At 43.7% G+C, this 25,995-nt stretch overlaps 2 protein-coding genes and 1 long non-coding RNA gene across 8 annotated transcripts in view; 1 reads left to right on the top strand and 2 right to left on the bottom strand.

Moving 5' to 3' along the window:
- Positions 1-13,597, bottom strand: part of cep112 (centrosomal protein 112) — an 89,274-nt gene extending 75,677 nt beyond the window's left edge. The window contains exons 1-8 of one of the 5 annotated variants that reach the window (XM_034540447.1): positions 13,504-13,597; positions 13,019-13,132; positions 12,727-12,917; positions 12,437-12,600; positions 7,456-7,528; positions 5,818-5,895; positions 3,170-3,217; positions 2,970-3,056 (exon numbers count right to left, since the gene is read on the bottom strand). In XM_034540447.1, the coding sequence (XP_034396338.1) occupies positions 2,970-3,056; positions 3,170-3,217; positions 5,818-5,895; positions 7,456-7,528; positions 12,437-12,600; positions 12,727-12,917; positions 13,019-13,118 (741 nt within the window). In that variant the 5' untranslated portion in view covers positions 13,119-13,132; positions 13,504-13,597. Of the gene's footprint in view, positions 1-2,969; positions 3,057-3,169; positions 3,218-5,817; positions 5,896-7,455; positions 7,529-12,436; positions 12,601-12,726; positions 12,918-13,018; positions 13,133-13,503 lie in introns of those variants that run through there. The other 4 variants (XM_034540448.1, XM_034540449.1, XM_034540450.1 and 1 more) reach the window with 4 other exon arrangements.
- A 1,103-nt stretch (positions 13,598-14,700) lies between these two features.
- The window catches only part of si:ch73-374l24.1 (protein kinase C alpha type), a 78,600-nt gene continuing 67,305 nt past the window's right edge, over positions 14,701-25,995 (top strand). For both annotated transcript variants that reach the window (XM_034539820.1, XM_034539819.1), the window contains exons 1-2: positions 14,701-14,867; positions 15,093-15,124. In XM_034539820.1, coding sequence (XP_034395711.1) covers positions 14,701-14,867; positions 15,093-15,124 — 199 coding nt within the window. The remainder of the gene's footprint in view (positions 14,868-15,092; positions 15,125-25,995) is intronic.
- Positions 15,374-16,651, bottom strand: LOC117735290. Its single transcript, XR_004609874.1, has 4 exons — positions 16,557-16,651; positions 16,401-16,459; positions 15,571-16,332; positions 15,374-15,426 (listed from the first exon to the last, which is right to left on the bottom strand). It is a non-coding gene; the product is annotated as an uncharacterized LOC117735290 (long non-coding RNA).

Below are 25,995 nucleotides of genomic sequence, written 5' to 3'. Positions count from 1 at the left end.
GCTATAAATACATCAAGTCCATAAGAACCAAGTACAGAGGACAGCATGGCTTTAAATAGTAACGTTATCATTAAAGAACATTGTCTCTTGTGTCTCTCAGCCTCAATCAGTCTTCAGAACTGGTCCCCTTTAAACTACTAAGGCTCACTAGCTTGATCTTTCTTTTAGCTTTGACAAAGGTTCAGATAAGAAAGGCCGTGGCCCTGTAAATCACGCTCCATCCCAGAGGATCCTTAGATTAGAGCGACGGCATCATTACGGCAACAGAAAGCAAAGGCGGCTGATCCCCAGTCAGGGGCTTGGGACCATTAGAGTGGCTGCTTGACACAAAGACACTCGTCTCATGTGCTGTGCCTGGTGCCAGCCATCCCTCAGGTCACGCACCAAGGGGTATGTTTGAAGACGGCACGCACGCAATCACATGCAAACTTTAAAAGTGCTTTAATCAGCCTGTCGGTATCTCCTTCTGTCGTCACACATCTCGGTCCTATGGCGTAATTCATCAGTCGCCATTTTATTTCATGTCCAAATAAAGCGCCAGCCCTCGTAATGCTATGCCTTTCTAGGGCGCGCTGAAGGATTAGCGGGACTTCGTTGCTCCTGCCAGACATTTTCCACGACTCGCCCATGAGCAAACGCACTAAGCAATGTGACTCCAAGCGATGTTCGTGGTGAAGTCTCTCAGCTGCCACTCATTGTTCCATAGGAAAAGAGCAGTCAGCATTCCTATCAATGCAGCCAGTAGCTGATGAGTTTGGTGTGAAAGCTGAGATGTTCGTTAAGCCGCCAACAGCTTAATGACATGTGGCATGTATAACGCTTTAAACCTGGGTACATTTTCAACTAGGCTCTCAGGATTAAGGGGAAGTGATGTCACTGTCATTTCCTAGACTGGGCCTAGACAGCCAGAGTTGGACAAGGCCTCAAGGCTTCGTGAGGAAAGCTTAACGTGGCTTTTGAGGACGATGTGGCTACGGTGGGATAGGTGGCTCGATGTGTGGTAACAGCTATATCCTGTGAGCTTCAGAGTTCCTGAAACCCCACCGCGCTCTCTTAATTGCTAAAGGTGACTTCAGACACGTGATCAGTGGGGCTATCTTAAATGATAACAAACAGGAAACAAGAAAAAGGGGCTTTACAATAGCAAGTCATAAACCACAGACCTATTAGAATTCCTCTTTTACGGGGAAGAGGGTGTCGTCAAAAGGGAATTCCCAGAACCTCACAATGGGGAACTCTGCTGCACTGGCACAAGAGAAGGTTCTGCATATGGCTGATGGGAATGTCATTAGATTTGCAGGTCGTAAACCAAAGTATTAGACAACTTTCAACATTTTGACCAGATGGGGGCTCGATGAAAAGTTACAGGATCACCATGGAGACGACAGGGGGACACGCATGAGTTTCATGGCAACCCATCCTCGTGGTGGCAAAGTCAGCGGAACACCAACATCAGCAGAATACGTCTTCTGGACCAAATCTGGTGCCAATCAGTCCGGCAGATGTTGAGATATTTCGCAGGATAAGCGAAGACTTTGACCTTCTGGTGACGGCAATACGATTCATCCTCTGCAAATATTATTCGTCTTTTTACATTTGCTTTCCCAATCAATACAGTAGTTGCTGAGATAACTCAGTCTGGGCCAAACGGGAGATTGATCCCGAGAGCAGAGCCACTAACGTGGCTGTTGGCAGTGACCTCTATGAGCCTTGAGGGGATAGAATGCTTGGACACGCCTTCTTTTTCACTCATATTTTACCTACAGCTTTATTTTAATTCTAATAACAAACTAACCTCTGCATATGGCAGAATAGATGAGAGACGCAGTAGACTGACGGTAGGCAAATTGCACAAACCTTAGCACCATGGGGAAAATACTCAAATACGACTTCCCTGAACTGGTTCCCATATTGAGAGCATTCTGGCCTCAGTGGAAATGACAGGCCAGTTCACTTTCCTCTCTCCTGAAACGTTATAATTCACATCCATACAAAGTGAATCCGAATGGTATTTAGTCCACCATGCATACTACTTATATACACAAGAGACGGACAAACTATTCTTAATTATCAAATAGAAAAAGATCGTGAACTCCAGCCACAAACATGACCATAGAGTAGAATCAACAGCCTTCGACTGGGTCAAAGTGAAGTTGGTGTGGAGGATAAACACGGTCTTCTGAAATGTGATAAATTCATATTCCCACCACACACAGCTGCATGTAGCAGGTCAGCTCGTCTGAGGCAGGATCAAACAGCATGGGACGTGGCTTTAATGTTTCTGTGTTGTGCTGCTACACTCAATATAAACCCACAGCTAGAGTGTGTGTGTGTGTGTGTGTGTGTGTGAGACAAACAGAACTTTGTTATGACAGGTTAATGAGCAACACGGTTGTTGTCCATCATGTCTCATATCCTTTCTCCCTCTATTCTCTGGTCTCTTCCAGTGAAGTCCATCTAACTGACTGCAGCGCGTTGCCCGAGCAGACATGAAAAGCCACAGTTATTACAGCCAAGTCATGCTCGGTTTTATATTTAACAGTGCGGGTAAAGGCCGATGGTCGGAGGGGGTAGAAGGGAGGGAGAGCTGGGGAGGGGCAAGGACTTCAAAGCATGCTTTCAGAATGGGATTTTCAGCTTAAATCCACATAAGGAAAAAACTGTCATCACTGGGAGCCGGCATTATTTTTGTCTTCTAAGAGCAACGCTCGCTGTGGCCATTTCAACAATACAAAATATGCACAAAGCTGGATGTAAATGGCCGTCAGGGGCCATAAAGCAGCCAAGAGAGCTTTGATTTATGTGTTCAACACACAAATGCTGAGCGCACTGAACTCAAGGCGTATTGGAATCGTTTTGAATATCATGTGCTACTACCTTTGGATGTAAAAAGAGAAAGAAAAAGAATAAAAAGAGTACAATCATGAAAGAATTGTCAGAATCACACAGAAGCTGTTCAGGGTGCTTACTGTGCTGTACACCCCCTTGCTGTGTGCAGGCCGGGGGCCCTGATCCTCTGCGAGGGTGCTGTTCCTCCCAAAACCCGGCTTGAAAGTCTACAGAGATAAAGAGGAGCGAGATTAGGTGACGAGGAGCGATGAGGAGTTCAAAGACAGCACTTTTGTATACGTAACAATAAATAAAAGCGACCAAAGGAGAGAAAACTTACTGGAGAGAAGGGAATGGGGTTTTCTCGTAAATACCTGGGGTTTTCAATCTGAAAGAGTAAACAGAAGAACTTTAGACCTCTTCCTCTTCTTCTCCTCCTCCTCCTCCTCCTCCTCCTCCTCCTCCTTCTCCTCCTCCTCACAAAGCCTTACTGCCAGGACCAGAATCTAACCGCCTTTAGTTTGTCATAAACAATGCGTGGAACACATCAAAAGCTGGGTGCCGTGGCTGGAGTCTCTTGCGTCAACTCTCGTCTGGGCTACTTCAAGGCATTGTGTGTGCGGCCCGTCTCTGCTGTCCCAACTCAGGACCACTAATCTGTAAGCTATCCCCGGTCCGTTTATCGTCACGTGGAGACAAACGTGTATACATTGTTGCCAAACACGACACGGCATGTCCTTTGATTGTAATATGAAACACACGGGATGGAAAAAGGAGAAAAGAACGTGAGCTGCTAACCTGAACACAGAAGGGTCACACTCCGAATGAGCACAGCTCACTGACTGTGAAACAAACTACAAAAGCATCTCAGTCTTGACAACTTGCGATTTTCCAACCACTATTTGACATTTGTGTATGACCCCATTATTTTCCTGTGAACTCACACCATCACACTGAGGCTGTCTATAGGGGCTGCTAACTAGCGGCAGGATCACGGCCTTCCAAGGAGACGATGACAGCATTGACGCTCGGTAAACGGTTCTGTTGTCTTTAACATGAGGATGAAGGAGGAGGAGGAAGAGGACTCATTCAACTGCAGTTAAATGAAAAAGATGTAATGTTGTGAGGTGGCGCAGAAGGCATGGAATGAGCGAACAGAACCTAAAACAACCTCAAAGCTTGGCACTAAAATAGTTGCGGCTACTGTACGAGGATAAAGTCACAATCTGTTGCTTCGGGGTGAGCCGGTGACGGCGGAAATAGATGAAAGCAGCTCTGCCTCCCGACTTAGTCGCGATGCAGGTAAAAACAGGTCAGACATTTTGTTAGCTGACATACGATAAGCTCTCGACAAAAGGAGACATCCGGCTCGACACACGAACAAGACCAGACCACTCAATGCATCAGCGCAGAGCATCAAAGGTGTGCGCCACGACGTATGATGAATTGCTCCTTTATTTTGGCACTGGCAAACAAAAAAATACATATTTACCAAGAGATGAATCAATCAATTTCCCTCTAAACTAGTGCCCAGGCAGAGAACAAGAATGGCTGTCTGTGGGTATAAAAAGAAATGCCAGTCATCAGATTTGATTGAGCACGGCCCACAGGGCAAGGAAGACATGTAGACTAAATGCTGCGGTGCGATGCTGGCACAGTGTTGCGATACTAAACTTGGATTTTGGTGCACACGTATGCCTGCGCGCACACTCCTTATCCAGCGCGCCCACACACATGCTCCTGTGTGCACATGTTTGTCCAGCCTCGCAGCTGGCACGGCGTCCTGTGTCATTGGAACCCGACGTGGACGGATGCAGAAGAGGAACACTCCACATCACAAGGCCTGGCGTCTCCAGCCAAACAAACACACGGTGATTGATGGCTTCCTAGTTTCGGACGAGCGTTGAGCGAGCCGTCAGCACAGACATTTAACCGCAGACAATGGACGCCCAAGAGGCCGGCACTACCATTGAATTCTGTATGAGAAAGTAAGCCAAGTCCCATTAGAGATACAACTCTAACAAGCCACAGAGCAGCTGCAACTCCTGTCTGAGTCTGAAGCAATCTGCAGACTAGTGTCCAGCATGGCCACCATGCTGACTACACAGACGTTATTACATTAGGGGTGAAATGAACAAAACGATACGGACCGCTTCAGAAGATCTGAAGCAAAGCTAAAGATGTTCTTGATAGAGTGACGCTCGGCCGTGCTCAAATTTCGCTTTGAAGCAGTGCATCTAGAAAACTTCTGTAAACTTGAAGGGGGTCGGCGTGCATGTGTGTGTGTGTGAAATAACATCTGTTGATTTGGAAGATGCAGGCTTGAGGGAGCGTTGCCAGGCAATGCCTCTTATCAGCGTCTCAACACAGACGAGTGCCGAGCGGGGCAGTGCACGGCTTCACGTCTGCTGATAGATACCTCAGATTACCCTCGAATTGAAAGAGCGAGGGAGAGCAACGTGGAGAGAGAGAGAGAGTCGGAGAGTCGACGGAAACAGTTCAGAGAAAGAGAAGAAAAAGTGAGAGCGGCTGTGCTGTAGAAGACATCCGTGTGAGTAATGTGGGGGAGAGGACAAGGCAACAAGGAGAAGAAAAAGAGCGACTCAAGGGCATGCTGGTGAGGAGATGGGGAATAAATAAGGGAATAAAAGAACATGAGGGCAGAGTGCTTATCAAGCCCTGGCCTGGTGCACTCCAGCCAGAGCAGATAAGAGAGGCGCACACACATCTTCAAAACTCAGTTTACACAACCCTTCTCACACTCATCTCATCCCACCCTCACGCCTTACAATGAGCTGCCTAAAGGAAGTGGTTTAAAAGGTGGGCGAAGGGGTTTTCACTCCCTTTGTTTAGCCGTGTGTAGAGCTCAGCACCATTGCCCTCTGGATTCAGGTGCACTCAAGCGATCCGGTTCACTGTAACGGTGAATGAGCTGCAGCATGACAGCTGCATGTAACCACGAAGCTCAAGGCATGCCCCTGGACTCACCCCCAGGTTCCAGCTGTTGAGACGAGCCTCCAGGTCACTGTCATCCGGAGACATTTCTGCCTTCAGACTCACATCCACCTGAGGATTAAAAAAAATTAAAAAAGCGTGAGTGTAAGAGTAAACAGCAGAAACAAAAATGGAAATGAAGTTATAAATTAGAGCAGGGAATTCAAATGATTTCTCTGATTGGAGGTTTGGCCTTAGGAAGCAAACGGTGGATTGTGATGGAGGTTATCATTTTTTTTACACAATATAATTCCTCTCTTGGCAACAACACAATTCTTTTCTTTTTTTTTTTTACAAGCTTACAGACGTACAGTACACCCACATGTGTTCTCCTCCTGCACTAACAGCTTTCTACTCCCTCGTTATCTCCATCTCCTCCACCCTTCGCTCTCCTCGCTCTCCTCCCTCTCACATACAGCGCTCCAGATGTCTGGCAGTCCCACATCATTTCCGCCATGCAGTAAATTCCACGAGAGGGGCACATGCAGCTTAACTGCCTGTCATCCTTGTTTTCCCCAGCCTTTTGTTACAACGGGCCTCCGGATTTGTTTTATACAGTATCATTCGAATGCTTCCAGGGGTTCTGTTGACACAAGATCAGTTTACTCAAGTCGAAGTTGGGCAGCAAGGTTGAAATGGGGGAAATATCTAATAAAGTTGAGAGAGCGATAGGGAAAGGAGAGATGTTGTTTAATTTGATTAGGATCTGGTGGAGTGTGGAACTTGGCTGTACCTCAACGGAACTGCACTGACAGAGAAATCTCTGAATGAATAGCTCGGGATTAAATGCCCCCTTCTGATTAAAAAGGCATTACGGTCCCAGAGCCTCACCCTGGACAAACAGTAAACGTTTCATTTCGATATCTAGGAATGCCGAGTATGCGGGTCACTGGCTGTTCAAAGCAGCGTGTCACAGTCTCTGTATCGAACCAGGAATTCAACGCATTGTGTTCAACGCTGATAAGTATGAATGGCCTCTAATGCTTTTGGCCACTGATGTACTTTGACCATGAACGTGTTCGGGAGATTTATGGTGGTTTGATGAAACAATAAAAAGGCCCTGAAAGCATATTTCTAAACCGGCTTTGCTGCCAGAGTAAGAACAGAAACAGAATTCAAGTTGCATCATCGCCTCTCTGATACAGTTTACACACAAAGTGAACATTAAAACCTTCCTCGAGGTTAGTTTCAGCTAAGTGCCCCTAATAAATTGGCAGCGGGGTGTATGTCACTGTTAAATGTATTGTGATCACGACTATTAGCTCAATTTTCGCTGCTTGAACCAGCAACTTATGAGTTCAGGGAAATTCCTTTGGCTTCATGGGGAAATAAGTTCAAGAATTTCCAAATTGGTCGACATTAAAGAAGAAAGCAAAACATTATGGCCACTATTTTTATTGGCACCAGTGAGTTTGCTGGTAATATTTCAATGTGTCTTCACAGCTACCTATAAATCTGAAAACACAGCTTGTTGAATCTTAAAGGTACAGTTCCCCCAAAGAGCGTCCAGGTGTTGGGAGATCAAAAGCACTTCTGGTGTAAGGAGGCGTATGCATTTATGATTTTGAGGTGAACTGTGCCTTTAAGACAAGTATGTCAGAGAGTGGTTGACAGTCGTGTTGTTGAACTAACCATCCTGGCATCATGTTTGAGTGGACTGGAGGACGTCGGTCGTGATGGAGGCTTGTCCTCATACAGTCTTCTCCTGGAAGAGAAAAGAAAGGAACCGGAAAGTGTGAGCGGTTACCCCGTATGTGTGCGTCTGCTTTTGTCCGTCTGTTTGCGTATGAATGTGCTTGCGTAGGCAGCCGGCCGCGCTATTTACACAGATCAACATCTGGCATTGGTTGCATGGTTTGTGGTCTGTATTCCATCCCATCTGAACAATAAACGTCTCTGCTATACATCACTTGGTTTCCATGGACGGGGCACCGGTCTACGGCCTGGACAACCCTTTTATATCTCATCATGCCCTCCTGGTCCATCATGGCCACAAGGAGCTTTACAGGGAAATGGATTATATTCACTGGCACACAAATGCACACGCTTCTCATTTTACTACACACACACACACACACACACACACACACACACACACACACACACACACACACACACACACACACACACACACACACACACACACACACACACACACACACACACACACACACACACACACACACACACACACACACACACACACACACACACACACACACACACACACACACACACACACACACACACACACACACACACACACACACACACACACACACACACACACACACACACACACACACACACACACACACACACACACACACACACACACACACACACACACACACACACACACACACACACACACACACACAATCTCATTAAGCGCAGGCACATGAGACACTAATGGCCCACTAATGCTAATTGAATGAAGATGTGAAAGGAGACAAAAGGATGTAGGACGACAATGAAGAAGAAGAAAAAAGAGACGTCAAACTGCGTCCTAGGGGGCGCTGTTTCACGCTCTTTTTCTCCCATGTAATCGTTTTGAGATTTCTGGAACCTCATTTGTCACGGGCAGCGTTATCTCGCTGTGAGGTTTCTGGAAAGACCGCCGACTATCGAGCAGGAAGGACATCGGTGCAAACAGGATTTGTTATTTGTATCTTAAAGCTCAATTTAGGGAACACGCCTTCAGCACCAACTAACAAGTGGACGGATGGCTAAATTATTGCCATGTTCCTGAAATGTGCGGCTTATGAAATAACTGTATGGGTACTGTTTTAACGTGTGCAGCTATATTTAACTGTATGGTTAACAGTTAAGTTAATATGTTCCATTCATTTACTTGGTGTAATTTAATGACGGATACATATTTTGTTCTTACTCTCTTGATCTAAATGATGAATTTAAGAAAGCTTAGCAAAACTAAACCTTTTTTGTCCCATAATAACATATTTACTGTCAGAGACCATGGCAAAGCAATTGGTGGTAAATAAGGTACTAGTAAATAAGATTCTAGGTATATAGACTGGGCAGTTATGAGGACATAATAAGGATTACAGGTCCGGATACTACGCTTAGAAAAGCACCAGTTTGTAAATGCTCACGGGGAACACTCACATGAGTCTTGGTTGGTTTTTAATTAATTCATTTAAGAGTGTGCGGTGGCCTGAATAATTAGAATATCCACTCTTGATGCTGCACAGTTCTGGAGCCCTATACTAATATGTAATAATTACATTGTACAGTGATGTCTTTTTACACACCCGGAAGTCTCTCCTTGACATGCGTTGGAATTAATAATAACATAAATGCACAAACCGACCCGAGAACCATCAAAGTGCTGATGCACAGTTACAATGAGACGGCAGCAATAATAACTGAGGAATACACACAGAGGCTCTGAGAGACAGATGACTCAAATCAAAAAAGAAAAGGATCAAAGACCAATACAATACTTTTGCAAACACTGTTAGGGACTTCAGTCTTCTCACACACACACACACACACACACACACACACGAAACTTGGATAAGCGGGCCAAGCTTTGCAATCATGGGCCTCTAAGTCAACAGGTGGATGAGGATAATTGAATCAGATGTGTCTGGAGTCTGAGGCCCAGAGATCAAAGCAGTGGCAAGTCAGGCCAGAGCTCTGCACCCCCCCCCACCCCCCCCCCCCCCCCCCCCCCCACACACACACACAGAGAAGAAAATGAGAACACCATGTAGAGCCTCAGAAGCTGATTAAAGCAGCCTGACATCCATACCCCACCCTGACCTCCAGGTGTAGAGCCAGTGGGCCCGGGTCTCAGCCTCGGGCACCCTCAGGAAGGCCGTCTGACCTTGGGACACAAACATCGCTCAGCCCCTGCACTCCCTCCGCAAAACACAACATAACACAAAACCGCCTGGAGGCGATATCAGTGAAGACACTATGGCCTGTGCGCGAAAGAGACGCGAGGCATTCATACCAGCGTCAATGGCTGACTGCTGCCACTGCAAGGACAATGTTATTGTCGTACTCACCCAAAGAAAAGGGGGAGAGGAGGGAGAGTGGAAAGAGGGTGGTAGGGGGAGGGAGGGGGGTTCAAAGATTTCATATGTGGATGAAAAGCACACACATGGAATGCATAAGTCAGAGGGAGAGACAAGAGAAAAACAAGATGAGGCCTAAAAGAGAGGATTGTGACAATGGTGAGTACAGTAATACAAAGAGATGAACTAAACTTGAACGGTGCAGATACAAAGTCAGCATGTCGAAACCGACCCACATCCAGCATTTTCTTCCGTATGTCTTCATACTCCGTCTCCTTTGAACACAACATGACATAAGAAGATGGACAGGACATGTTGGCTAATCACCAAAGCTGTTTTGTCTCACTGACAGCATTCCTCGGTCTGAATTAGTGCTATGGACAAAGCAGTGGCTCCATCTTGTGGCTACATGAGGAACAGCAAGGAAATAGTTGAACGTGTGGTGGAATATGCTCAGGGCATTTTGGACTAATGAGGTTACTGTAGATGATGTATCTGTTAAAACACACACACACACACACACACACACACACACACACACACACTAATCACTAATCAGAAGTACCGACTTTGCTTTTAGATCTTGAAACTTGAATTGGACCGTTTCACAAGCTAAAAGAAGCCCCGCCCATCACCTGACTAATGGCGAGTGAGACAGAGATCAAACGTTGGCACATCATAGGGAGTCAGACAAGTTCCTTCAATGTAATCTTATCTAAATGAGAGAGACACATAAAAGGACTCTTGGTCCGGCTAATTTCCTCCATCAGGACGCCAGCCTGTGATCTGAGTGTCTGCCCCCACTAAAGCTCTCTATCCAGGGAGAAAGGGCTGTCGTACTACCACTTGTAAGCTGCAGCTTCTACCAGGCACAATACAAATGAAAATGCCTCATTAAATCGATCCAAACAGATATTATTTATTGATCAAACATTAATTTATCCAAACGTTTAAAAAACAAACTTCATTAATAAACTAAACAAACTGTAGCACAATTGTGACCATTAACGTTACATTACATGTCATTTTTTTTTACACTCAATGAGTAAGATAATAAGTGTGACAAATATTTAAAGACATGTCCTAATAATACGTTTCTGACAGTAAAATATGAATTACATATGGCAGCAGAGGGCCTGTACTCTTTCTTACACAGGGCCCTGGTGGATATGAAGCTCTTTGCTACACTCAGTGCTCTCTTTTTATTATGCTAATGAGCATATCCAGCCACTGGGCTCTTGCCTTTCCTTGTTAATTGGAATGAAAGATCCTGAGCCATTACGAACACCACTTTGTCAAGCGCCTGAACTGCCTGCAGTCAGAGGAAATATCCATGAGCCAACTGGGATGACTGATGATTTAGGAGGCGTGTTGAAAAGAGTTCACGCGGGTGTGTTAACGCGATTAAATGCATTCATTTGATTTTTTTTGGAGGTGTACGAAAGTAGCACACGAGCTTTCAGACAACTAGTTCTAATCAAGTGGATCACATTTCTAAATCCGAAATACATAAATGTATGTTTTAGGCCTTTAGCCGATGCTCATACAAGAATACAAATCCAACAATTTAAGAAACAAGCTAATGAGCCTTATGCTGTGCTCTCCTCTCTGTGGGGGTAAGACCTCAAAAGTTCCACTGGGACAGTGTAAAAAGGAGAATAACAGAACGATGGATCGAGAATACAAGAGGTTCCTCATCCTCTCATGCTGTTATGAAGTGCATCTCTTTGAAAAGGCAGAATGGACAGCTCAAGCAGACTGATGCAAGAACTCGGCAACGTCTTCTCAGATAGTGCTGCTGAGCAAATACGATGGACGATCTCACGAAAGCTGCGTGCATCCAGCTTCACAGCCAAGTTCAATTTTAGTCTGATGAAATAACATCAACACAGCCTGCTTGGATAAATATCTAATGAGTTGTGTGCATCTCTCTCTCTCTATTTATATACATATATATATATATATATATATATATATATATATAAATAAAGGGTTTTACGTTGTTAAACTATGCAGCCACACAAAACTATATTTGAATGCCCATATTGGACTTTTATCTGTAAAATGTGTTGAAGGGAGCCAGGACCCCCGACTGCGATTCTGACCAGCCACTGTGAACTATTCAAGGAATAAATGAGAATATGTTCCGCGTATGAAAGTTATATATTGCTAATAGAACGGTATAACTGACAGATAATATAATGGGCCCGTTCATTTGAGTCTGCTGTCAGCCTGCTCTGCAGTGGAGTTCATTCACTTCGATGTTAAACCTGAATTACATAATCACAAGATAAAAGTTTGACGTCTCTGTCATGTACTTTTTTCCCATGTCACCAACTTGGTCTGAATGGACGTGAACATTGAAATAAAAGGCCTAGCTGATGTTAGAAGTCAGAGGTAAATTACTTTCCAAGAACAGTATGAGAAATAGTATACCCATGTGTAATAGATTAGTGACCCACATACACATCCAGCCATTGGACCATAAATTCTGGCTCTTGAGTCAGTATCGTGCACAAAGCTAAGTATATATTGAAGTGAGGTAACGTACAATGGGATAATAGTACCTGTGGTGAGCTGCAATAGGTGTGGAACTGGCTCGGTCCTGAAGCAGACTGGCAGCCAAGCTGTCATCGGTGTAGCCACCCAGCTCTCCCGTCACCCAGCCAGGCAGCGCTGCATTGCTCTGCTCCACAGATCGACCACTCGGTGCTTCATCAAAGTAGATTGACTGAAAAGGAAAGACAGGACACAGAGAGCAATGCTCATCAAATCACGTTTAAAGACGCAGATCTGACCCATGTCACATGTTCATTAACTTTGAAGAACATTATTCTACAAATGACCACATTCTTACCATGTAGGTCGGCAGTGTCTTGAGGCTGCCAGGCTCTGGTTTGCTGGTGAAAGGCCTCTCGAAGACCCCTCTCTTAAGCATGCAAAGGAGCAAACGGGCGTGCATGTTGCGGTTCTTCCGACCGGCCACACCTGAGCCGCACGAGGCCGGGTCACACAGCTTCTTGATCCATGTTGCACATCGCTGGCGCTCTGGACTCAGTGGAAGAGAGAGGGACAGAGGACGTGACATGCATTTATTATCTGGTGGCATTGCTTGTAATAGTGTAATAAACGTGATGTTGTCCTCTCACCTGTCTTGTTGTGGTGTTTCAGAACATGTGGCTTCATGTCCAACAGGAACCGGTCAAACTCAGTATCCAGGCCGTCCCACGAGTCCTCGTGCTCGCTCATGGTTTACGGTTCTCCTGGGACACGAACAAATAGACTCAACGGTCAGAAACCGTTAGCGAGCTACACGGAGTGTTTCAATCCAACAGGTTGAGAAGTGGGCATCGAGAAAGGGCAACACGGCAGTCACGTAGTGTCAACACAACGTGACGACCGGCTAGTAACGGCGCCGCTCAACTAGCTAGCACAACTCAACTAGCTAGCTAACCGAGTTGACTAACCAGCGACGGGTCGCGAGGCTTCAGGGGGTGAGGGTTGGAGCATTAGCACACGAGCTAAAGCTGACCTGACTTATTTGTATTAGTACAGACTTCCACAAACAGACGACCCCGCTGAGAGCCGTTGACTTTGGATGTAAACGCGAATTAACGCGTGAAAAGCAACTTACTTATAGCCCGGATTTGGCCGCTCAAAACGGTTCAAAACTTTAGCATCCTCGCTTTACGTCACATCCGGTTTCCGTGGAGCGTCTCCCTGTTGCCATGGGAACTCGACATACTTTGGTATAATTTCACTTTCTGATGCCGTCTGGCTGCTTTTCCACGTTATATATATATATATATATATATATATATATATATATATATATATATATATATATATATATATATATACATATATATATATATATATACATATATATACATGTATATATATATATATATATATATATACATATATACATATATATATATACACATATATACATATATATATACATATACATATATACACATATATATATACACATATATACATATATATATACATATACATATATATACATATATATATATATACACATATATACATATATATACATATATATACATATATATACACATATATATATATATATGTATACACATATATACATATATATGTATACACATATATACATATATATACATATATATATATATATATATTAGCTTTAAGACAACATGTCCAGTTAGAGTCGTTTACGTTTTACTTCTTTTTATATAAAGCCCCGTGTCAATCATAGACTATGATTGACACGGGGCTTTATATACCTTGACGTGTGTATAAGGTTCAAACTATAAAAGACTAAATCCTCAGCAACACGGAATGGAGACATAACGGACGATCTGAGCGTGCTGCCTGATGTGTGACACAAGTCTTAGTTCAGTTACACTGCAATGCACTTTAAGTCCACACGGTGGCGCACCACATCTCTGGTTGGTGAGCCGGTCAGTAACGGATAGAGGGACATGCCTTCTTGGTTCATTCCTCAAATTAAATAAAGCCTCCATGTGTGTGCACCGGCCATAGAGCATCAAAAGCAGCCCGATCTATTGCAGTGAACATTAGAGACGTGCACGGCAGGCTTTTTGGGCCACCACAAAACTTATGAACTCTACCGCGAGGTTAATTAAGTGTTGTGAAACTGAAGCGAAATATTCCCACAGCACGTGGAGGCGGACTTCGCCGACGTCACTTTGAATGGAGGAGAGGCGTGCGGTCTGTCAGGAGCTCCTCCAGCAGAGACGGTGACCGACGCGAGGACCTCACACGCCGCATCGGGACACCAAGTTGTGTCGGTGCAGGTCGGGTCGTCCCCATCATGGCAGACCATCTTTTACATTATAACGACTCGGCCGGGGTTGGGAACCGATTCGCCCGCAAAGGGGCTTTGCGGCAGAAAAACGTGCATGAAGTGAAGAACCACAAATTTACTGCGAGATTTTTCAAGCAGCCGACGTTCTGCAGCCACTGTACAGACTTCATATGGTAAGCTGCCCCAGACAGCCTCACTTTGAATGCAGACGTTTCCTTCATGCTTCAGTTGCATTTTAATATGTTCACATTGAAAGCCTAAATGTTTAGTGTGCAGATAAGACTCGGTTTGTTGAGCTTTAAAAAAAAAAAAAAGTCCTAGATACTGAAAGTTCAATCTATTTTTTTTAAAAATTGTATTGCCATATTACCACCCTAATTGTGCACTTTGTGTTGCAGGGGATTTGGGAAACAAGGATTTCAATGCCAAGGTAAACTACTTGCATGTGTGTTGGTGCGCTCCTTACTGGCAGTCAAAGACACTAGAGTAGCACAGACTGTTTGACCCAACTTAGACCTCTAGCTCCACAGCAGGAACAAACCTCCATGCATCCATTTGAATGTGCTTGTCATTAGACGGTTGCCATGTCATGCAAACATCTGAGTATTCACTCAAAAACCTCAATAGGTGATTCCATGAGCTAATGTTGTGTAGAGGTTACAGATCTAGTGACACAAAATACATTTAAAGTCAAAAAGTTTTTATTAAAGTTTCTTTAGAGGGCACATCATTCTGCAAACAAGAAAGCAGGGGGTTAATATTTGTGTGACAGTTACTTTGAAATGTTAAGATTAAATTGAAACATATTAACCACATTTACTTGTCCTGGAAGACAGTTGTCAAATAAGCATTTAAAGAAGTTAGTTGTGGACATACCTTGACGTGATCTTTGCAGCAGCCGGTTACCCTAAACACCCATGGGAACTTGTGGAGAGTACCTGGAGTTGCGTTGGACATAACTGGCTCGCTGGAAGCCATTTCTGGACTGGACAATATAGCTTTGACGGATCGGTTCACTCACTCTCTGGGTATTGCGACCTCTTTGGGTGCTGACAACTGGCATTTGTGGCCGGTAGTGGATCGGTCTAAAGTTAGGCTTCTCTCTATAGAACCCAGAAGGAGGGCTTCCTCTCCTAGATGCATAGACAGGCTGGGCTGCCACATTAGTTGGCTTACTGGTGAATGAGCCCTGTTGTTTGGAGGAAGGTGAAGATCCGGTGCTCACGTAATTGGTGTCGCTATACGGTACTGCAGCATTTGAAGAATGCCCAGCATTGCCAGATGGATATAGAGTATGGACAGGGCCTGGCTGAGGTTCTACTGGAGCGCGTTGCAGGTAGTTGGGGCTTAAAGGAAACACAAGTTCTTTCGCAGGGTCGTCCAGGCTCCAGTCTCTTGGCCGACCATTAACAAGCCTCTCCACCTCAAAACTTTGGGTGTCGGGCAGGTTTTGGAGAGATGGGACCGAACCAGCCCATTGTGCAACTGAAGGCTTGTTGTAGCTCGTGTGATCAGGAACAAGCAGCTGGTTGTTTGAAGCCTTCCAGTTGTGCCGATCAACGATTCCAGAATTCAAAGCTTCAGCTTGTTTATGATCGCCTCGGTTAAGCAAGGCAGCCTTGACGCGATATCCTCGTTCTTTAAAAACAAAGTCAAAACATTAGATATTGCCGAGGCCTAATGTGATAAAGGAGGAACATCTTTACCTTTTTTAGCTGGTAATCCAACACCGCAGTCAAACAGCAAAAAACAAGTCAAGAAAATCCTGTAGGAAGGCAGTAAAGAACATCCAATTAAAATCTGTTAATGACAACTGAAAAAAATAAAGTGCAAAGAAATGCTCAACATCAATAAAAACATACCGCAGAAGGAGTCCAAGAGCCATGGCTATTAGCTGAAAAGCAGCACCCTGTCCTTCTCAGATGCTAAGGTTTGAGACGTGCAGCTCACTGGGAGAGGAACCTGTGCTTTGTTAGACACCCGGTGTCTCCTCTATATACTGGTCCACTCAACGAAGCCCATTAGCAACAGCTGCTCAGACAGCAATTAGCGGCCAAATCATGAACAGGTGTGGCAGCCGGACAACACAACCCACTGTCTAGAAAGTCCTCTTTGTCATCCTGAAATATATTTGAAGAACACAGAACACCTTTCTTTGGTTTCACCTTGTATTTTTGCACAAAGCAGTCGAAAGGCTAGAGAGGAGATTACTGCGGTCACATTAAGGTCACATCACCAGTTTATGGAGACACAATGTAATGTAAAATAAAAGATGAAATATCGGAGAGAGAGAAAATGAAGTTAATGGAAATGATATATATGATGTATATCTCTAATTAAAGTAGACGTGTAACATTCTGATTGTTCTCTCTCTTTTTTATTGCATTTGTGCAAGAACATTAAATTAATGTATGCAACAAAGCTATTACTGCTATTGAGCTTAAAATATAAACTTAAAGTATAAACTCCCAAGGTGCTAATCTTACTAAATACTGTATCCTGCTGCTGACTGCACGGCCGTGATGATAAACTCACAACCAACCGTCCTGCCATGTGTGTTGTTCTCAAGTGGTGTCCTTCTGCAGGGTCATGTTACAAAGTGATGCTGCAGTGAGAAGATCTGTGGCTTTAATTAACTCTCCGTGTCCCCGTGGACACGTGTGTCTTTTACATGGGGAAAGGACTTGGTTGTATTCGGGCTTCCAGTATGCTGTGCGTATCTGTGTGTTTTCACATATGTATAAACCCGGGAGCTTGACCATGGCTGCATTATGGAAGTAGGCGGACAGATGCATATTCTTGGATGAAGGCAGGGCGTCGGATGTTTTGTACAGTGTCCATAAGGAGCGCATTGCTTTTTGAGAACCATATAGGGATAATCCCTGGACGCCCCGATGTACTCATTTCTCTTTTCTTCATGGGGTGACTGTATAATGTCTTTTTGTAATTGTTGGTAACACTACGGATGGAGGCACGTCAATATATGAGGCTGTAAATCATGGCACATATATTTCATTCTGTAAATGCAAACGTAGATTGTTATCCATGCGTGAAGCGAACCTTTAAGAAATGCTTCTCTGTTGCGTGGGTCAATGTTCAGTCACATCCTGACACGACGTACATTAATGCTGCTAAAGGTGACACTCTTGCATGTTTTGAGGTGCAGCTCACGAGCACAACATGTTGGCTTCTCAGAGTTATTAGAAAGGTGAGAAATCGTGGCTCATGTGATCTTTCATGTGATCTTTCATGTGATCTTTCATGTATCCATTTCCCTGCATGGCTGGTATCAGTTTATTGTTTCTTACATGTAGGCGTGGGCAGACTACGGGCTGTCTAGAGCTTCCTGCCCTGCATTGAAAAGCCAGATAGCAGCTTTCTGGTTGTCTCTCCAGGGATCACACAGAGTGCCATCCGAAGCAGTGCTTACGGATCTCTGTGTGTGTGTGTGTGTGTGGGGGGCAGAGTCCCTGCTCCCAGGTTGGTGATGGTTTACCTTTTTATTGTGAAAGGTAACAAAGGGGATGTAGGACGCAGAATTACATTATCATGAATGGAACACTAAATAAACAACATCATAATGGATCGATGGGAAGCAGCATCACATTTACTGCTATTTTATTGGAATTGTTGCGCATTCACTTTAACCTACTTTCTTTCAATTTACTGTAGGGACTAAGAAGTGACTCACTACAATATACTCAATATAAAGTATGAGATATATCCTGAAATTATACACTCAACTTGGACGTCACGAGCCCTTTTTACGCTGTGCATCCTGTAATTTCTTCTAATTCCCATTCACTTGCATTGCGCTGTGTTTTTTATTCATGACTCATGAATGTATTGAGTCAAAACACCTGAATGTCAAATCTGGACATTACATTTCTAGTGAGCTAAGTCTGTTCATCTTATTTGACTATTTTGTTAATAATGAAAGATTTAAAAACATATATTAAACATCATTAACCACAACATCCAGCATTGGAACATTTTAAAATCACATTTTCACGTTGATGTAGAAGGGCTGCTATTGCAGAATGAACTCAAATTCCTATTAATAATGTATGCGCCCGCTAAATCCAATTCAGATGATTAGCAGCATATTAAAATATTAAAAAGTTAAAAGAGGTCTTGATTTCTATTTACCACATGGCAAATATGGGAATTACTCACCTGACCACAAACCCACCTTCTTGTTAGGAATCCCCAGAGTGATTTGATGAATGTATTCATTGAGATCAAATGATGCAGAGATAAATTATTGGCTGTTATGTTGCTTTTACGCACAGCAGACAGATGGATAGGCGCTCAACACTTGCAGCTCCATGTGTCAACATTGCAAGTTGTATTTTAATTCAGTTTTTGACTTGAGAAAGTACGACACATGAACAAAGGCTGAATCATATCAAAATATGACAAAAATATGAAAGACAAATTATGTTGTAATTAAATTTCAGGTCTGACTTCTTAATGATTAATTCCTGCATGAAAACTGTTCCTGCCCAAATGTCAAAGACAAAGTGTTGTGACTAGTCACTAGTCTCCATGGTGGATGCCCCCCCCCCCCCCCCCCCCCCCCCCTCATTGAGCTGAGCGTCTGTGGAAATGATTGTGCCATCTGGAGAGTTGAGAAGCCATCGCTGGGTGGAGAATATACGTCTGGACACAAGGAAGGCGAGAGGAGGAGGAGAGGCGGTTGGAAATAGAAGAAGACGAGGAGGAAGAGGATGTAACAATGTAGCGGGCGTGGAGAGAAGCTGAGAAGGAGGCAAAGGGGAACGCATACGTACGAGACCAAATAAACAGGAGGGTTTGCAAGTGGGAGGGTGCGAGAGATGATGAAGTCAAAGAAGCCGTTCACACATCCTGGCTTCATGCTGTGGAGTTTTGATAATGCAAACAGTGTGACGACTCAGCAGATGAAAGGGAGTGAAAAGGGAGTATTTCCTCAAGTTGATATGGATATGTGGAGTTTCTGACCATGAATACCAGTCCACGGTCTCTCTCTTGTATCTCTGTTGTTGGTACTGCTGAGGGAAATATGTGTGTGTGTTTAGCTGCTAAACGCTCCACTAGATTAACCGGCTACTTCATAACTGTGTCTGTCTGCTTTTTGGTGCTCAGCAAGTAGTGGATGCTGGTTTTTTAGAGATGTTCTTCAAAGTGAAACCAAACTGTAAAGTTGCAGCCAGTCAGCGAAACAATGAGCTGAACATCGCTACAAAGTTCTGTAAAGCCAAAGAGATCTGCAGAGTTTTGTGATATTTCTCTAGCGTCCTCACTAGAAGAATTATCCCTTTCACATTGTCACATCGTCATTAGATATTTATCGTAAAACAGAATTGATTATAGCAACTTTAAATCATTAAAATGTCCCATAAATCGCCTTTATCTTTTGTAATATGACGTCTTTCTGAGTGAAACAGAATATGTTGGCGATTTGAATCAGATTTTTGAGTGAATATTTCTGAAATCATTATTTTTAAAGGGTTTTTGAATTGATGCTAATCTTAAATATATATTTTTTAAATCTCCCGTACCCCCATTTGAGAACCAGTGCTGCAGAAAACTGTCGGCCTCCGGCAGGAAGACAATGAAGGTGAAATGAGCCAATTAGAGAAAAACTAATGTAAACTAAATTATAATACGCCGCAAGTCCCTCTATAGTATTAGATGAGTAATCAGATTGTTTCATGTCTTACAGGAAAAGGGACGGATTTTTATATGAAAATTAAGAACTTTTAATTGATAATTATCAACCAACAGAAAATGGAAACATTAACACAGGAGTTGAAAATAAAAAATATTTTTTTTCAATTTCTCTTAAATCTGAATCTAAAGTCATTGACACAACATAAAAAACACCATTTTATGTTGTGGTCCTTTTGTACGTCTCACAGGGGCAGATGTTTGCTCTCCATGTTGTTTGTGGCTCTTCTTCAGTCGTCCGTGGTGACATCTCCATAACTGTAACCGGTCTAATGTCTAACGGCTACCACTTATAGCCAACATCGCCTCCTCTCATTTCCAACCCAGGGACTCTATGCTTCTCCTCAAGTGATCACGATGAGATCTGTATCATCATCTTTGATGAGGGCGTTGGGTGCAGGCCGCTCCATTCACTCTCTGGGACGTTTGTTGCCCCTGTGGGCGACATCGCGTATGTGTCAGTTAGCACGACGAGGGCTGACACACGCCTCCAAATAGACCGTCGCTGAGCCCTAATGGCAGCGTAGGTGTAGAGCCAATCACGTCCTCCGCTCACAATGGAGCGCTGGCCCTCATTAACCAATCAAGGAGCAGCCGTGTGGGGGTGTTGGAACATGAGAGCGAGGGAGACCCCCCCAGACAATAAACATCTTACACAACGGAGCTGAGACTCGGCGCTGCTGTGTGTTAAGATGGCCTTCATATGTTTTATTACATCTTACAAGCCTATATGTTGCCATATTATGGATTTTTGAAGAAAAAACATGCTAATCTCGCGCTCAACATCGTGTGTGTTCTCTTTGCTCATTTCTCTGACACATTGAGTTTGAGAATCCATTCATTTAAAAGCCGAGCTCATTACTTCTTTATTTAGTCACTTAAAGTAAGAGAAGTGTGTTTATTATGAACTCATCAGTGCTAAGAAAATCAATACTAGAAATATAACTTTTGACAACTTGAACAATCAGAACAGTAGTTGATATTATTAACTGTGAGCACCTGGAAGAAAGAATAAGAAAGGCAATCGTGCCATATTCCCAACTGATGAACCCTGTCATGTATTTTGGATTAGATGCAGTACAGAAAGAGTGAAACGTCTGAGAGTTCTCGCATCAAAACTAGTTGGTGACTAAAATATCTAAAATCATTTTTCATCTGCGTGATTGACGTCAAACCTCATTTTGATTTCTCTTGAAAGCTATCAAGTTTCTCATCGGGTGGAAGAAGTATCTGCTCGGGGCTCATTAATGTTGAGACTTTTGTTTTTGTTCTCCTTGTTGCATGTGGAGAACACATCGCTGAAACATCCTTTAATACATCAACGACGTTAAGCCCTCTCCCAGCTGAACGGCGTTAATTACACCAAGAGTGGAAGCTCATCTGGCCACGATAATTATGTGTAATTCTGCCTCTGCTTGTCTCTGCTCCACTTTCAAAACGTCCCTTTTTACTACGGAGTGTTGCCCCGCTCCTCTTCTCCGTCTCCCTTTCTCTGCTCTCCCAACACTACTTTCTGTTACGCTAAGCGCTCCTCTGATGGGTGTTTGTTATCAGCCGAGGGGCGGAGAGTGGCCACAAACTGTACTCCAGTAAAGAATAGCTACTTTATTCAATGACTTAAGAGTACAAAAGTATTAACTTTAAAAAATACTTGAGTCACGAGTAACTAGCGCATTGCTGTCTTTCCCAGTATTTTATTTAATGTGGATATGACAAAATGTAAAGAAGTGAACCTACAACAAACACGCAAACAAGCACATTTTAATATTGACATCACAGCAGAAAGCAGGAGTAGTTGTGAAGGATGCTCTTCCACGTGTTGGTGGCGTTCGCACGGCTCGTCTAACAACGCGTGGAAAACGCCAGCTTTCATCCTCCTGCTGAGGCTTCAGCCGTGCTGCTTTAAACAGACATGTGGAGGCGTGGCTGCGGCAGGATAACAGGGCGCCAGCAGGCCTGGGACCAGCCAGACCACCACGGTGCTGTGTCAGCACTGGAGGGGACCAGCTGCCCACCTGCCTGCATAAAATAATGAATACATAAGAGAAACGCGATGAATGTATCAAGTAACGTGGAAAAGTAACAACTCTGACAAGTACTTTTTACTCAAAAGATGCACTCATAACAGAGTAAATGTAACTCGTTAGTTCCTGAGCATCACGCCCCGATGCTGATTGGAATTACAAACACACAAACCACATACTTTATTTCCAGTATATAGAGAGTATAGGTTAAAAAAAAACATTTAAATATGTGTGTTTTCTATTGCAGCAGGTTCTCAGCCCTGCTTGTGTGCTTCAAAACGCCACCAAAGTGCCTCGCTGTCAAGAAGGATCGCTCTTCTATGTCGACGGCTTGTCAAATTGAATTGAAGACTCTTAACAGTCTGTGGCCAAAAGGGGTTTTGATCTGTGTGCCAGTTTGCACCCCCTGAAGACAGAGCCACACAAGACCTTCCTCTGAGGCAACATAAGGGGATTGCCACAGTCTGGCTGCTAGACAAAGAGCCTTGAAACTCACTGTAAAGAGGGGATGAGGAGGAGGAGAGGAGGATCGGGGATGGATGACGCTCGTGGGAAATGTTTGGCATGTTTTGTTCAGAGGTACTTGTTGTTAAGGCGAGAAGCTTTTGCCGTATACTCACAGAACCGTAACAGGAACCGGACCAGTGACCCCCCCCCCCCAAAGGTTTTGTGGACACCATTTTTGATGAAGGATTGACAAACGCGTTGCTTTTACTGTGACTGCGTCACAATAAAAGCCGCCCTGTTCGTGTTCCGCCAGTGGAGCGCTTTTAATGTGAAGCAGCAAAGAATTTAAACAGCAAGGGTTTGTTTTTTTCTGTTAATATTGCCTTAAAATGTGTGCACTATTATTCTAATCTATGCGTGGTTATTTTTTTTATTATGCATTTGGAAAGTCCCCATCTGCCTGTGGGGCCCCACAGAGGGGAATATTTACAGCAAACACACTGCAATACAATATTTTACAATACAATACGTCTTGCTCAGTTTACCATGGTAACAGTGCCAGTGGCCCACAATGCCTTTCACCCTAGGAAAGCACTTCCCTTTAAAACAACCCAACACGGGAGATTGGCATTAGCTCCTTAGCTTCCATTCATAAGACTAGCATGGGCCTCAGTAGCATTTGTGAGCTGGGTGGAACTGTTGTAAATCAAGATGTGGACGGTGTCAAACCAGCAGCCCTTTGTGAACGCACACTGGAGCACAACAACAGGGACGAGAACATTTTCATAGCCGGTCCTTGACAAACTCTGCCCCCATTCTCCGTGCAGCAGTGACCGCCAGGAGTGCAATATTTTCATTTCAACAGACTGTCTCAGCAGATCATGTCACAATGTTTTGCTTGCATAACACAATGTCATCTGGTGACATTAAAAAGGGGTCTTTTTGGAGGCTTGGCAGCAGTGCTCAGCTGAGAGTGGGTAGTTAATTGTCAGGGAGCTGCCTGGGTGTTTTTGCTGAGATGCAATGCTGAGTAATAAGATGACACATGCTGTTCCCTCATAATCTCTGTTTTAACAAACAAAGGCAAAAGAGCAGTTGGAGAGGGCTCGGAGGGGGGACATCTGAGAGGAGACCCATGAAGATGCTGGATCCTCAACAAAGTGCGCGTGCATTGGTTTGTGCATTAACAACAACAGGGAGCTGTGATGTGATCTGTGTGGTGACAGAAGAGACATAACAGAGTTACCACGAGCATGCTGATAACCATCTGTTACAAAACGGCCTCCTGGTAAAGTGTCAGTGTGTTTTTGGGATGTTTTTGGAATAGGTTGGTTCATCCTTATGCGTAAACAAAAAAAAGTCCAACAACACGTGTCAATTTCCATGTCGCATGCAGTCTTTTCAAAACCTTCTGTTTCACAGGAAACAGAAGGTCAGGTTTAGTTTTGGTTAGAATAACTACAGAAGTGGTACTTACGGAGGTTATGGGACCAATAAGTCAACATTGACTTTCACCCGGGACACAAACAACGGTCTCCGGGGTGAAAGTTCATTGTTTATGTGGATTTTGTGTAGATTTTGTGATATAGCTACAAATTATAGCGCTTTCGTCGGTATAGTTAAAAACGCTGAATGAATACAGCTTGCACTGCTCTCTGGGGTGAAAGATGGAAGCATGTTGAACTTTATATGCATAATAGACGGCGCACCAATCATTCATATTAAAGACAGCATCAGCACAAAACAGGCATTCAACACCATTATTGGTGTATTACTTTTATCTATCTATCTGTTGCCATGAAAACGTATTTTATGTTTAGTGTTACATAGTCTCAAACTCAAGGGGAATGGATCAATGACGAATGATGATGATAATGATGATGATGCAAGTGCGTGTTTGTGAGTGTAACGCTCAGCTGTCTATTGCGGATGGAAAGACTCCCAGGGAACTGAGAGCTCACCTCTTAATGAATCACACCCACAGCTATGGGAATGGTTTAATCCGGAGGTATCAGTCTTGACCAACATTAGGCCAGCTTGCTGGGTGCGCCTCTTATTGTGTGATGGAGAGTGACGTGTCTTCAGGTATGATGCAAAAACAAAGGTAAAAAGGCAAAAATGAAGATGGCAGTCAAGGTTTCTATTTGCTGCTCCTCCAAGATTTCATATGCACATAATTTGTGTTGTTCGTTTTAATGTTCAGCGTCTCTTGGTGGCAAGCCAAAAATCATATATTATGATATTATTATTGTCATTGCTCTCGAGGTCTCGTTAATCTGCCCTTTTTTGGGGGGATTGATTAATTCCAATTCGATAAAATGTCAAAATAATTGTGGAAAAATGCCGGTAAATAAAGGTGTAGCGTTTTGAAAAGTAACGTAGCGAATTTATTTGTTTTCTGTTGATCGACGAATGGATTAATGAACTATTTCTGTATCTTTATTTTCCTGTTTTAGTTGTTTGAAGTCACTGTTGATAAAGGTGTCGAGTGTTCTGTGGCAACTTAAGTCAAAAGGTGCCAATAAGAAGACGTTCCCTTCCTCGCGGTCCTATTCGAGCTCTTTCTGTGGAAAGGGAGACGAGGGGAGTGAGCGAGAGGCAGAGGGTGAGGAAATGTGTGTGCCAGTTTTCTGAAGCTTGTGTTCCTTCTTCCTGCTCCTGTGGTGCGGTGTGTGTGTGTGTGTGTGTGTGTGTGTTTGAGGGTCACCCAGTAAGAGACTGCAGCTCTTAGTCATCCTCACACCTCCATCCCTTTTCTTTTCTTTTTTACCTGACTGTCCATCTGTCAACGTATTTACCACCAGAAACAGATCCCCTGTCCACAAACTAAAACATGCAAGTGTGTACTTATACATACGGTTCTAGTAAACACTGAGCAGATAGTGTTTAGAAATGTTGATGATGTGTTGAGTTGAGCTGAAGTTTGAAGGCTCCAAGCCGAGCTGCACAAAAGAAGAAATGGTAAAACCTTCATTTCATGCATTAATCAGTTTGGATCTAAAGGGAAAACACATCTTCAAACTGTCCATTTGAGCCCAGGAGCTGGTTTAATGACTCAATCTTTAATTCAAGTACATTTAAATAAGTGGTTTAACCTCATGAAATCACATACGTTACA

Source organism: Cyclopterus lumpus, chromosome 8, assembly GCF_009769545.1.
Source record: "Cyclopterus lumpus isolate fCycLum1 chromosome 8, fCycLum1.pri, whole genome shotgun sequence".
In the NCBI taxonomy this organism is placed as follows: domain Eukaryota; kingdom Metazoa; phylum Chordata; class Actinopteri; order Perciformes; family Cyclopteridae; genus Cyclopterus; species Cyclopterus lumpus.
This window is presented reverse-complemented; position numbering and strand designations above follow the sequence as displayed.